Here is a 14,726-nt window from a genome sequence, read left to right on the forward strand (position 1 = left end):
ACTATCAAGAACGTCCCTTAGAGCCTCCTTTAGTGGAAGTTTGAGTCACCTAGACACAATAGGTGCCTGCTTGAAGACTCTGTGTTGAAGCGTGCCACTAATTGAAAGGATTCCCCTTCCAGGTAGGGTGGGTGTAAATAAATTAGGGTTATTGACCTATCGTGGATTCCATCCCCACTGACTGACGATCAAGATGCAATGCAGTCAATATTATATATTTCAGGATGGTACCACCTTTCAATAACCTTCAGCAATATTTAGGTACAATTTTTCTATAGTGGAACTGAATTCTATGATTAGATCGTGTTACATAAAACCAGATTCATACCGAAAACAAAAATTTCAAGGCAGGAAAAAGGTGGTGGGAGGTTTGTGTGTGTGAGGGGAGGGGGAGGTGGGGGGACATTTGGCCGGGGGTAGGATCAATAGAGAAGAAAATCTCAGAGTATGGATTGACAAGGACTCAACAAGACAACCGGAACACCTGTACAACGAGCAGATAAGAATTGTATATAGAAGAATGTAAAAGCTTAATTACTGGATTATGCAGCAACACCTGTGTCACCAAGACAAGTCTTAAACAAGTGAGTCTTTATAGCTTGCCTGAAGGAGAGGATGTTCACATATTATTCACAACTAAAGTAGTTTTGGACAACCCACCGCAAAGCCCAACAAGAATTGCTTTAGGGCTTGGGTATTAGGAAATGCGAGTGCTTTCAGCCGAAGATCGTTCTTGCTTCAGAAGCCCAATGATACACTAATACCATTACTGCCAATAAAGCATTTAATGCTTAATACTGTGTGAGACTTTATTCTACTCTTACACTTATTGTAAAAGAAGAACTATAGTTACTTACCTGTAAACTGTGGTTCTACAGTATTGGTGTCTTTCATAGATTCACATGCTTGAATATCCCCCGTCGTCGAAGTGGGAGTCCCACGGTACATAAAAATAGCAGTCATATATGCATGTATACATGAAAATTATAACAAATAAAAATATACATACATATAGTGCAATAAATTGTAAATTCTAAAAGTACCATAGAACATAATAGGCCCATTGAAAAGCCTAAGGGAGAACTCACTTTAGTAGCATATCAGTGTCATTATGTGTTGGATCACATTCCAGCCAATCAGGCTGTAGCCTCCTCTAGAACCTTCTCCTCAGAAGCCCAAGTCCTCAGATTTTCGTAGCACAGAGTAAGTAAAAGTGCCTGAGGAGAAGAGAGCCTCTGAGGGGAGGATCGCATGTGAATCTATGAAAGACACCAATACTGGAGAACCACAGTTTACAGGTAAGTAACTATAGTTCTTCTCCAGTATTAGGGGTGTCTTTCATAGATTCACATGCTTGAATAGAGTAGAAAGCAGTAAATCACATGAGTCATAAAGGTAATACATCAAGCAAAGAAGGGAAATATATATGGCAATATGCACTAAATACCAAAACATTATTAGGAAAAAACCTTTATGACTGGAGGCGGGTAGCAACAGAGGCTCACCTTTATTGGAAAAGATTCCGCAGCACCGCTTGACCCACTGCCGCATCCGCGGCGTCTGTTGATTGCAGGCAGTAGTGCTTAGTAAAAGTATGGCTGCTCGACCAAGTTGCAGCTCTGCAGATCTGTCGTAAGGGTACCCCCGCAAAAAGGGCAGCCGAAGTACACACTGCTCTAGTTGAATGAGCTCGAACTGGAGCAGGAAGGGGCTTTCCAGCCCGTTGGTGGCAGAAGGATATGGTAGAGGATATCCACCTGGTTATAGTCTGCTTGGTAACAGGTTGTCCTTTGCAAGTTGGACCATATGCCACAAACAATTGATCTGACTTTCTGATAGGTGCAGTTCGTTGAAAGTAGAATTTGAGACAACGTTTCACATCTAATGAATGCAATGACCGCTCAGCTGGAGTTTGCGGAGCAGGAAAGAAAGTTTTCAGTATTACAGGTTCGTTGAGATGAAAGTCACTGGGAACCTTTGGGATGAACTTAGGATTAGTTCGTAATGTCACAGCCTCGTTGGAGAATTGCAGGAAAGGAGGCTGTATGGTAAACGCCTGGATGTCACTGACACGTCTTGAGGACGTTAAGGCGAGTAAGAGAGCAACTTTCCACGTGAGAAATTTCAGATTTGCAGAGTGAATAGGCTCAAATGGTGGTAGAAGTAGTTGAGACAAGACCAAATTCAAGCGCCAAGCAGGCGGAGGGCGACGGATAGGTGGAAACATCCTAAAAAGGCCCTTGTAAAATTGCTTAATGATCCTTGAGGAACATAGAGATGTGGAACCATCATGGCGGAAACGGGAAATCGCCGCCAGAAACGCTTTAAGAGTTGAGTGTGACAGTCCTGATCTTGCCAGGGATAAAAAGAAAGGTAAAATCTGTTCAGGTTTTGCAGTCATTGGGTCCAGATCCTTAGTGTGGCACCAGACACAGAAACGCTTCCACTTTAATTGGTACGTTTTTATGGTGGAGGGTGCGCGAGCCCGCGCTAACACCTCCCTGCAGTCCCTGTCAATATTTAAACGTGCAAATTCATTGTACTCAGGTTCCAGGCATGGAATTGAAGATATGCCGGATCCGGGTGACAGATTAGTCCCTGCTGCATCGTGAGGAGGTGCGGTAGATGACGAAGTGGTAACGGGTCGGACTGCGAGAAGAGGAGCAGGTCCGTGAACCATGGACGTCTCGGCCATTTGGGTGCGATCAGGATGATGCGACAAGGTTGGAACCTCATCCTGTGTAACAGGCGAGGGATCAGAGGAAGTGGAGGGAAAGCATAGATGAAGTCGTTCGACCAATCGATCGAAAATGCATTCCCGCTCGACTCTGTGGGGATGCCGACTTGCAAAGCGTTGGCATTTCCTGTTGACAGCAGTCGCGAAAAGGTCCATCTGTGGCCGGCCCCACCGCCGGAAGATGAAATCGACCGTCGGCTGGTGGAGTTCCCACTCGTGATTGTCCGACGATGCTCGGCTGAGTGAATCTGCCAGAACATTGGCCACACCTGGCACGTGAATGGCTGTGAGATGAATTTGACGTTGAATCGCCCAATCCCATATTTCTTGTGCCAGTTGAGAAAGTAGAAGAGACCTCGTGCCGCCCTGCTTGTTGAGGTAGTGCCTGCTGGTGGTGTTGTCCGTCCTTACCAGCAAAGTGTGTCCCTGCACTAACCTCTGGAAAGATTTTAGGGCTAAGAAAATCGCCAAGAGTTCCAGACGATTGATGTGCCAAGTTCGTTGGATTGCTGTCCACTTCCCTTTCACAGACATGCCGTCGATATGCGCTCCCCAACCTTCGAGAGACGCGTCTGTTGTAAGCGTCAGAGTTGGAGGTTCGTCCTGGAATGATCGGCCCGCAGATATGTGCGGAGGGTGAGCCCACCACTCCAGCGCTTTCTGGATGCGAGGTGTTAAAAGGACCTTGTCCTCGAATGACCCCGACACCTGTTTCCACTGCCTGTCCAGTTCCTCCTGTAGAGCCCTCATGTGCAATCTGCAATTTGGGATAAGTTGGATGCACGAGGAAGCCATGCCAAGGAATGATTTGAACATTCGGACAGAAACGTACAGTTTTGATTGGAGGAAGCGCACCATCTTTGCCATGCGGTCCTGTCTTTCCTGGGACACGAACACCTTTCCCTGTCGAGAATCTAGCAAGGCTCCGAGAAAATCTCTCCTTTGCGATGGTGGAAAGTGTGACTTCTGGCAATTGATTGAAAGCCCCAAGGCGTGGAAGAGGGAGACGCAGACTTGAGTGTGCTGCTCCGTCAGGTGAAAAGTTCTTGCCTTGATGAGGCAGTCGTCCAGGTATGGGTAAAATTGGATACCTTGGAGACGCAGGAAGGCAGCTACCGGGGTCAAGATCTTGGTAAAGACCCTCTATGCTGATCGGAGGCCGAATGGTAGGACTTTGAATTGGAAGTGTAGCTGGCCGACTGTGAACCGTAGATACTTCCTGTGTCTGGGGTGAATTGGCACATGGAAATAAGCGTCCTGAAGGTCGATTGTTGAATAGAACTCGTTTGGAATGAGAAAATTCAGAATTTGGAGCAGAGTTAACATCTGAAAAGTTTTTGAAATGATAAATTTGTTTAGGGCTCGCAAATCTAAAATTGGTCGCCATTCCCCCGACTTCTTCTTGACTAAGAAAAAGCGGGAATAAAACCCCTTGCCGCGTTGACCTTGCGGCACGATTTCGATGGCTCCTTTTTTGATCATCAATTTCACCTGGGCCAGAAGTTCTTTGAAATGAGGAGGTGGGGGCCCCGAAGGTGGATGAGAGGGTGGAAATTTTGTGAATTCCAGGGTATGTCCTTTGGATATAACATCCAGGACCCATTGGTCGGAGGTGATTTCGGACCATTTGTAAAAGTACTTCGAGATGCGACCTCCAAGATTTACGGTCGGCAAAAGGAAGGGTCTGAGGCAGTCACTGCTTTTTGTTGCTTGAGCCACCTCTACAAGTGGATTTCCTCTGGTATGGTCTGGAGGTGGATTGACGATTTTGGGGTTGATAGGAACCCCTCTGTCTGTTATCGTTGTAGGTGTTGTAAGAACGATATTGACTTGATCCACGAAAAGTAGAGGAACCTCCGCCTCTACCTCGTGCACCCCGAAAGGGTCGTTTCTTGTACTGTAGGGTAGCCAAGGACTTCGCAGTGTCTGTGTCCTTTTTGATCGCCTCAAGGGCATCATCAACATGTTTGCCAAATAATAATTCTCCGTCATACGGCAAGTCTAGGACTCTTGCTTGTACCTCTGGACGGAAGGTGGTAGATCTCAGCCAGCCTTGACGCCTCAAAACTGCAGCCCCAGCCAATTGTCGAAACCCCGTTGAGGAAATATCGAGTGCACAATCAATGATTTCGGAAGAAATCAACTCCCCCTCTTGGATAATTGCCTGTGTTTCTGCACAGATTGCATCAGGTAGCTGAGGGATCAATGCAGCAACCTCGGACCACATCTGGCGGTCATAACGGCCCAGAATAGCCAGAGTGTTTGCCGCCCTCACCGTAGTAGCCGCCATAGTTGTGAATTTCTTTCCTATCGAATCCAACTTGCGGCCTTCCTGATCAGGAGGAGACGTGAGTGGCGTAGCAGGATTGCGCGATCTTTTTTGCGCAGCCTGTGTAATTACCGAATCTGCCTTTGGCTGAGACACCAAGCAGGCCGGGGAGGACGCCGGAGCCTTGTATTTCCTGTCCAATCTGGGCAAAACTGCAGGTACAGAATTTGGACGTTCCATCAATTTAAGGCCCTCCTTCCAAATATAATCCACGATAGGTATAGTGTGGGATTGCCTTTGAGATAGGTCCTTAAAGTCATACAAAAAACATTCACTTTCATGCTGTTGTTGTTCGACCTTGAGATGAAAACGTTTGGTAGCACGGATCATCAAATTGTGGAAATGTGCAATGTCCACTGGGGGCGAATGTAGAGGTGAGGTGGGCGGAGTGGAAGGTGTTTGAGCCCTGTAATTGTCCCACTCAGTCATATCGACGCCATTGTCGTCGTCATCAGTATTGTGAGGATCCGGATCCTCGTCGCCAGTGTCAGGACGAGCACCACCCGGTGACGCGGGTGAAGCTGGTGCACGTGCCTGAGGAAGTTGAGGTTGAGGCTGCGGAGGAGGCAGTGGTGCTGGAGAAGCAGGTGTAGAAGAAGGAAACCTGCGGTTATAATCATCCAGCATGTGTTGAAGGTTCATAACCAAAGATAGAGGTATCTGTGTAGTCGGTTCTGAAGGCATCGGTTCTGACGCATCAACCGGAAACAATTCAGTCCCATCTTCGACATTGTCCACCACATCACCCTCATCACTATATTCCTGGCACTTAATGTGTAAATCCGAAGGGCTGGTAGCCTGTTTAAAAAATTCTTCCACCTCTGAATCATTTCCCGATTCCTCCTCACCAGACTGGAACAATTGGTCTGGAAGATGAGTGCCGCTCCGTACAGGACTTAGTTGGATGAGTGGTACTGTCCGCAAAGAAGAAGCAGTAACCACTGTATAGACGGCAGCTGTTTTCGGTAAAGGTCGACGCGACGTCAACGAGCCCGTTGGCGTAAATGTGGCAGTGTCAGGCAGAACCTGAGGCGGCTGCGTCGTCAACACAGAGGCAATCGGCGTAGAAATGGATGGTTTTTTCTTCGTCGACGAGGATTTCTTGTCCGTCGACGAAGCCGTCGACGAGAGTGGAGCTTTGGCCGTCGACGAGATTGGAGCCTTGGTCGTCGTCGACGACAACGTAGACGTCGACGGGATGACAGCAGTCGTCGAGGCCGTCGACGATGGAAGCGTCGATGACTTCGTCGTCGACGGTCTCTCTTTGACGGTCGTCGACGAGATCTTCACAACCGAAGAGATGGGTCTCATCTTCGTGGTCGTCGTCGACGAGGTGGTCGTCGTCGACGCAGCGCTGGTTGACATTGTGCATGTCGTCGTCGACGTAGACATGGCAGACACAGATTTCGTCGACGCTGAAGACGCAGACGGGTGCGTCGACGAGCCCGTCGACGAGCCAAAACCAGATTTTTTACTGGAAGGCAAGGTTTTGGGCGCAGACGTCAGAGAACCAGGTCCCATAGACGTGCCCTGAAGCAAATCCTGTGGGGAGACAATCCTAGAGGACTCCAACAGTCTACTCTTCTTAAGAAAAGGAGAAGGAACCTCAGTCTCCGACCCACGCTTCTGAGAAGATCTTGAAAAACCAGAAGTTAAACTGCCTACCTCAGAAAGTGCAGTGTCCGAAGTCTTCAACCTCTGTAGCCACAGAAGGAGATGGGCCTCTCTGTCCCTCAGAGTCTTGGGAGGGAAAGTACGACAGTACTTACAGTTTTTGACCTCATGGTCTGGGTAGAGACAGTAAATGCATTTACTGTGTGGATCCTCGTGGAAAAGGCGTAATTTACCACAAGAAGGGCAGGCTTTAAACAAAGATTTCTTGTTTGAAGACATTTTCTGAAGAAAAAGAACAGTAAAGTTGAAGAAAACTGAGCAGAGCTCAGGGAGACTCCCTTCACACGACGTGCGGTAGAAAATCTGAGGACTTGGGCTTCTGAGGAGAAGGTTCTAGAGGAGGCTACAGCCTGATTGGCTGGAATGTGATCCAACACATAATGACACTGATATGCTATTAAAGTGAGTTCTCCCTTAGGCTTTTCAATGGGCCTATTATGTTCTATGGTACTTTAAGAATTTACAATTTATTGCACTATATGTATGTATATTTTTATTTGTTATAATTTTCATGTATACATGCATATATGACTGCTATTTTTATGTACCGTGGGACTCCCACTTCGACGACGGGGGATATTCAAGCATGTGAATCTATGAAAGACACCCCTAATACTGGAGAACCACAGTACTTAGTAATGCAAGTCCCTTCACCCCAGATCCTTAAGACTATATTTCAGCTCAGGAGTGCTAAATAGCTAAAGGAACTTTTCTCCATTTCACACTTTCTGTAAACACAGACTTAAAAGCAATAAAATATTAGGGCGAGGACTCTCATGGCAGCCTGCTACTCTGTCTACCCCAGAGCATATTTTTGGCAGTGGTGTTCCAAATTCTCTTCCAGTGGCAGGCACCGCAGAACCAAATACACAAATTTCCGTGAGTGCCCTGGAGGTTTCTGGGGCGCTCTTTTACCCTCAGGCAACCCCTTTTGGGTGGTTGTGGAGGATTATTTTTTAAATAAACCGCACATTTGGGTGGTCAACTTATTTTGATGATCAAAAGAAATGGGCTACTTGGGATTTCTGACAGTCCAACCCAGCCTGTCCTGCCTGGCTCAACACCCAGCTGACACGGTCTCCTGTGCTGGAATGGGGAAGATCAGTCTCTCACCTACAGGTAAGGGCAGGTACTGCGGGGCACCGCTCTCCCTCCTCCACCCAGACAAGCACACAGGAAGTAGGAGGCAGAGCTTTTCGTTTCCGGCCCTCCTCCTAGGGAGCTCGGATTAAGGGAACTGTGACACTTCTCTCTACCTACAGAGACCGGTCATTCTTATGCACGTAGAGTTAAACAGGGGGCTGTAGGGGATTTACAACCTGGGCAGTCTTCTTACCCAAGAGCCTGGTCCTCCCTTGGAGCTTTCCAAAACCCAAACAGGGGACATCTCGCATGTTCCACATCAGAGAAAGTGCAAGGACGGCCTTGGAGTGAAACATGAAGAGACCCTGGTGCACAGATTTCCAAGGGGCTTTCAGTGTTTTAACCTGGGTGGTAAGGTCTAGCCACCAAAAGTATCCATTTTGGGCTTGCTGAGCTCCTTAACTTTTCTTCGTTTTCCAGAAGCTGTTCTTTTGTAGCTCTCCCTTAGATGTGGGTAAGCTTAGGGCATGCCCATGACTTCATTCAGACCTGTACCTCTATATGGGCTTCTGCAACTTCTCCTCGTCCAGTATGAATCGGGAGTCCCCCACTTACAGAACTGGGGTGAGGGAGGAGGAAAGTAAATGGCTCAGAGCCCTTTCCTCACATGACCACATTCATTTATCCTAGCATGTAGACATTTAGATGTGCGCTGCTCCAAGATGCACAGCAAATGTTGGGCTAATGTGAAGTGCATGGTACTTGTCGAATCAGACTAATGCACATAATGAAAGTCTACAGTTAGTTTAAGTAGACTGGTTTCAAAGATGTGTGTTGGACTGAAATAGCCTCTTGCCGCGCATGTGCACACCACCATAGACAACAATGAAGTGTGCATTTACTAGTCGAACTACTGCACGATTGGATAGTAGGATAGGTTATAAAGCAGACTGGGGTAAATAAAACTGCACTTTTAGTTTTTTTTAATACACTATGGGGACCGGTTCTCTCAATGAATCGGTACTCTCAGAGACAGTGATTGTCTGGTTCTGTCAGGGTTTACCCACGGTATAAGGACTGATCCAGTCCTCACAGCATGGGTGAGACAGACAGACAGACACACACTTACTCTGCACATATGCAAACTCACTCACTTCTCCATTGCTATATATATTAGAGTATAAACATGGCATACAAACTTCGAGTTTAAATGCCTTCATGTTAGAATGTAAACATATTATATCAACTTTAGTCATTAACATTATATACCTGCTGTACAAATGGGAAGCACTAGGCTCAAATGTTTATAGATTTTTTCGTCTGCGAGTTCTGAAAAGACATCCCAACACCCATAAATCAAAAATAACCCCGTTTGCAAAGACGCATTATACAAAAATGTTCACAGATCACGTTAGCGAAAAGTGTAAACCATTCTTACCTGGTAGTACACACTTCCAGAGGCCATATGTCTTTCCAACTGCAGTCTGCCACAACCTTAATGTGCCATCCTCTGAACCACTGGCATACAACTCTCCATCAGGACTAAACCTCACACAATGCACGGGGCCAAAGTGCCCTTTGTAGGATTCTGCAACAGAACAAAAAAATATTTAAGAAGACTAATGATAGTGCAACCTTTCTACTGCTCTAAATAAAGCGACTTTGATTCCAACATAGAATGTCACTTGGTTTCGTATGGAAATAACATTTCCTCGTTTTCAACCACTGTTACTGAGAACCATAGTATATTAGTTATCACCAGTTTTATCAATCTGAACATGAAAAGCAACGAGTCCAATAGCAGTTAATTCGAAACATGCTATCATTTGACAAATGCAAAATACTTACGTGTAGTCTGACTTCACCTGCGAGTCTCAGTGATAAGTCGACCCTCTGAGGGTGCAAGGTTTAAGGTTACAAGGCTAGCAGAAAGCACCAGGTTTTCAAAACAGAACCACTACCCCATGGGTTGTCATGCCTGTTGTATTAATGTTAGGCTACTAAAAAGAGGCACTCTGGCATTTTCAGTTAGCACAGTGAATTTGGTTGCAAAGAGGTACCCCTCCCATTTCAGCTAGCGCGGTGAAATTTACTGCAATTTTTTTTGCAGATTTACATAGCAAACTAGACCTGAAGGTATCCGAGCACTTTACGTGAGCACCAGTTGTCCTACAGACGAACGCAACATTTCTTTCCGATAGGCACGGGGAGATTAAGTAATTTGCCCGGAATCACATCATGCTAGTGTCCCTGCTGAGACTCGAACCCGTTTCCCCAGCTCCTAAGTCGACCGCTCTAGCCATAGGCCACATCCTCTGCACATGGAGCAGCAGTGTTGAAACCGGCTTTGTGGCGGTTCCACTGCTTACAGCCTTCAATGTATTTCAGTTTAGAGCGTTTGTTAAATACATTTCCATTTGGCCAATTTTCTTACACCAAAGCCCCTACCACTGGGACTAAGAATGTGAAGCAAAATAGCCACACTGTTCAGAACCAGCCAACCTGGAGCACAAACCATTACTTTAATCAATCCAATGATCCAGAAATAGCTCTCAGGGAAGTCTTCCATTTCTTTTTTTTTTAACTGCAACATACTTTATTACGTACAACACTGCCACCTAGTGGCATTTGCGATATAACATTTACATGATTTCATTTAAAGCACTGTTATAACATAGCAGACCTGGCTTTTTGCAGGAGAGAGTCACAAAATGAACTTCATCCAATCGAAGTGCAAATCATTTAACTAATTACCAACAATAATCGTTACTCCAGTTGCCACCCCCTTCAAAATCTGTTGTTCCGTGCCTCTTACAGCATAATCAAATGACAGGCGCAAGTACATACGAAGACTGGGCCCCGCCAAACGATTGGGAAAACGGAGGATCCTATTTCGTAGTCTGTTCTACAGACCCCGACCATACTAAGCACCATCTCCACACGCAAGAGGCCTGTAAAGCAAGTCACCTAGGCAGATCTACATTTAGGCCCTCTCATAACCACTAACACCGCCTTCGTCCTTCCCAAGTAGACTCAGCTGAGGTAACATGTATTCTTTCCAACCACACACGTGCACACATCCTGCTTCAGTGCCCCACATCGGGGTATGAAGCGCAGTATAGACACAGTCAAGTCAATCAATCCATCTCAATAAATGCTCAGGTTATTTTTCTCAATTTTATGGCATACATTCCATTTGGATTTTTCTTCCACCTGCACATGAATATACCATTAAAAAGTAGTACTGAACTGGTCACTAAATCTTAACACTGAAGCATTATTCTAGTAGCAAGTTCGTCCCTTTTGAATATTCCCCAGACGTCAGACTGGATCCCAAACATTTTCAACAGTACCTTAGAACGCAGAGAGGTGGCGCCGTGCAGCTTCACACCAACGTCACTTCAAATGACATCTCATGGTTCTGAGATTCCCCAAGAGCCACAAGATTATAATAAAAGGGGTTTTATAAAGCGCACGGCTACCTCCAACGGAGATGTCCCGGCGCTGATAGTGCTGCTGAACTAGTTGCGTGGCACCTGCAAGGTGTTAAGGAAGATTGAAGATTCACGTTTTTAATGCTCTCCTGAAGATCTGTTCAGAGTGCATCTTCCTTAAATAGTCAGGCATGGTGTTCCACAACTTTGCCGTTTTTACCGAGAAGGAGCGACCTCCGGTCCTGGTCTTTGCAAACCGTGGAATGACCAGAAAGTTCTCCTCATTAGATCGGAGTGCTCTCTTATTACTGTACGAGTCTTCGCCTCAAATATAGAGGACCGATGTTATTCATTGCTCTGTGGGCCAATGTAAGGGCTTTAAACTCTACTCTTCTTTTCACTGGTAGCCAGTGAAGACTAATCAGGTGGGGAGTTATGTGGAGCCACATTGGCACGTTCCGCACAAGCCTTGCTGCTGCATTCTGAACAGTCTGCAGTCTTCCTAATAAGTACTCCGGAAGTCCTATATACATACTGTTTGTCTAATCAAGTTGAGAAAAAATAAAGGAGGCCCCCTTACTGGACAAATATGGGACATGGGGAGAGATGCTGAAGAAATCAAAGGGTGTCCCTATGGCATATATTGACAGGACGGTTGTTATAGTCCAGGGAAATATATGCAACCACAATTGAACTTGTGAAAACACCTATCCTTTAAGTTTATCTAATAACCACAAAAACCAGGGAACACACTCATATTCAGAGAATTAGTCACTTTGGTAAATAGATTGATGGTCTTACTCATGTAACCACACAATTTAGACGAAATACGAACTGTGCCACAGATTACTAGCTAGACAGAAGTATAGTTAAAACATACACATATTTATTCTGCATAGTATAATTACACAAAAATGTATTTAAAAAACCAATACATCATAAAATTCATCAAAAAGACATATTAAAAAAAGGTTTGACACATCAATATATTAAAATTGTTCATGAGAACAAATATTGACGCAGCGTTTTGGTGTTGGTAATGGGCACCTTCTTCAGGACTGTTTCTCTTAAATAAAAATTGCTCTTGATTTACTCAGTCAGCTTACAAGGTCGCCTCCTCATATGGCGTTGCGACACTGCTCAAGTACTAGTGCCAATACTCTTGCGTAGTACTATTCATACAGTTTCTGTTTACATTTTTCAAAGAAATTCACCCTGCCTGGGGGAAGCCACCGATCTTAATTCAGGTGTTTGATATCACCGGTCTCCTATGTGGAGAAAGAATTGCTGTAGCTGGATCTGTGATACTTTATTTCGCAGCACTCTTAAACTCCGGGGATGACCTCTGGTTCAAAAGGCGATCTAGAAACTGATAATAAATCGTCGGTATCCCTGCTTCTCCGCAGGCAGCGCGTCTGGGGTTCTGCTACAATCAGGGTAACCTGATTGTAGCAGAACCCCAGACTAAAACAACCTTTGATTTCTTCTGCCTAATCAAGTTGGGAAGTGACCAATGCATGCACCACGAGCTTTCTACACTCCAAAGGGTAGATAATGGAGAAAGCTCCGAAGAGCCTTCATCTTCCAAAAACATTGTCCCGAGACATGGGCAATTTGCACTTTGCTAGACAATTGTGTGTCAAACTTAAAGCCCAAATTTCTGGCAGAGGTAACTGGAAGAGGCGGGGGATCTAACTCACCCGGCCACCAGAGCTCTGACAGAGGGATCTGAGATTGATTGAAGAAGAGAACCTCCGTCTTTTCTGTGTTCAATCTCAAGCAGTTCTCCGTCATCCATGAGGAGATATTCAGAAGACATTTCTTAAAATTGACAAAGGCCGTCTCACTATGGTCTTTAAAGGAGAACACGAATTGTGTGTCTTCCGCATATGAGACGACCTTCACCCCAAACTTCTCAATTATTGCTGCCAAAGGAGTGAGGTACACATTAAAGAGAGTTGGGCTCAAGGCCGAGCCCTGCGGAACCCCACACTTTAGGGGGCTAACAGTAGAAGTGTAGGGTTGGAGAACCACTTGCTGTGTGCGTCCCTCTAAGAATTAACAAAACCAGGCCCAGACCGTGCCTGACACCCCAAGATCCCCAAGTCTGTTTAAAAGGATCCTGTGCGACACGGTGTCAAAAGCTGCGGACAAGTCCAGCAGCACCAGCATCGCACAACTTCCTTGATCAACGGTTTCCCGAATAGTCTCTGCCACTTTCAGCAAAGCCGTTTCCGTACTATACCCGGATCTAAAGTCGGATTGAGAGTCGTGAAGAAGATGGTTTAATTCTAGAAAGTATTTAAGCTGTTTCTGTACTTCCTTTTCTAGGATTTTCGCCGGAGCAGGAAGGAGAGAAATTGGTCTAAAATTTTTAAGCTCCAGAGGATCTGCACTTACATTTTTTAAGATCGGCTGGACAAATGCATTTTTCCAACTAGCGGGAAAGACCCCGGTTACCAGCGATGCATTCCAAATTTCAAGCAATAGCGACAGAAACCAGGGTGCAAGAAGTTTGAAGAATATAGTCGGGCATGGATCCATGGGAGAGCCCGATTTTATCTTAATAAGCTCCCCCGCTGACAATTCCAACTTTAAGGGACGAAACTCTTCCCACATACAAGTCACCGCCAATGTCTGAGATGGAAGATCTGGTGGTCCCGGAAGTGGACAGGAGGAATAAATGTCCTGAATTTTTGTCATGAAGAAGGTAGCTAGATTTTCACCTAAAGTTTTTGAGGATGGAATAGTACTTTCCAATGCGACTGGTTTCATGAAGCCCTGTACAATATTAAAAATTTCTTTTGCGGATTTGTTTGAGGCGCCAATCTGATTGGCAAAGAAGGTTTGAAAGGATTTACGTTTTAAAGCATGACATTTATTTGCGTGGTTTTATAAGTACACTTGTCTGCCGGCTCATAGTGTTTGCGCTAGGCACGCTCCAACCTTTTGCACAGACTCTTCGGCACGCTCCAACCTTTTGCACAGACTCTTCTCCACCCGGAGCTCGTCCGTAAACCAAGGCGCAGAGGGTTTGTTCCGGGTAAACTTCCTATTTTTCATTGGGGCTTTAATATCCAGTGCTGAGGTAACCCACTGGTTAAAAATCAGTGCATCACGGTTAGGATCACCAGTAAGCACGGGGGAGGTGGACTGCAATAAGAAGCCCATTGAGTCAGTGGAGACCCTACTCCAGTTCCTCTTGACTACCTGGGTAGTACTTGCCAAGTCATTGCGGTGAGGCCCACAAATACTGAAAGGAATAAACCAATGATCCGACCATGTTATAGGGAGCGGATCCTCTACCTGTAATGTTTGAACATTAGTAAAAAGTAAATCAAGCATATGGCCTGCCATGTGGGTGGGTGCAGTTACCTTTTGCATCAGATTAAAACCTTTTATAGAATCTTCCAACTGCACTGCTAAGGAGCAACTGGAGTCGTCCATATGGACATTAAAATCTCCAAGG

The 14,726-nt window shown here is 45.6% G+C and overlaps 1 protein-coding gene across 1 annotated transcript in view; it reads right to left on the reverse strand.

Moving 5' to 3' along the window:
* The window catches only part of STRAP (serine/threonine kinase receptor associated protein), a 184,429-nt gene that overhangs the window by 49,625 nt on the left and 120,078 nt on the right, over window positions 1-14,726 (reverse strand). The window contains exon 8 of the mRNA XM_078674028.1: window positions 9,262-9,411. Within this exon, the coding sequence (XP_078530154.1) occupies window positions 9,262-9,411 (150 nt within the window). The remainder of the gene's footprint in view (window positions 1-9,261; window positions 9,412-14,726) is intronic.

This window comes from Lissotriton helveticus, chromosome 1_1 (assembly GCF_964261635.1).
Source record: "Lissotriton helveticus chromosome 1_1, aLisHel1.1, whole genome shotgun sequence".
NCBI lineage: Eukaryota > Metazoa > Chordata > Amphibia > Caudata > Salamandridae > Lissotriton > Lissotriton helveticus.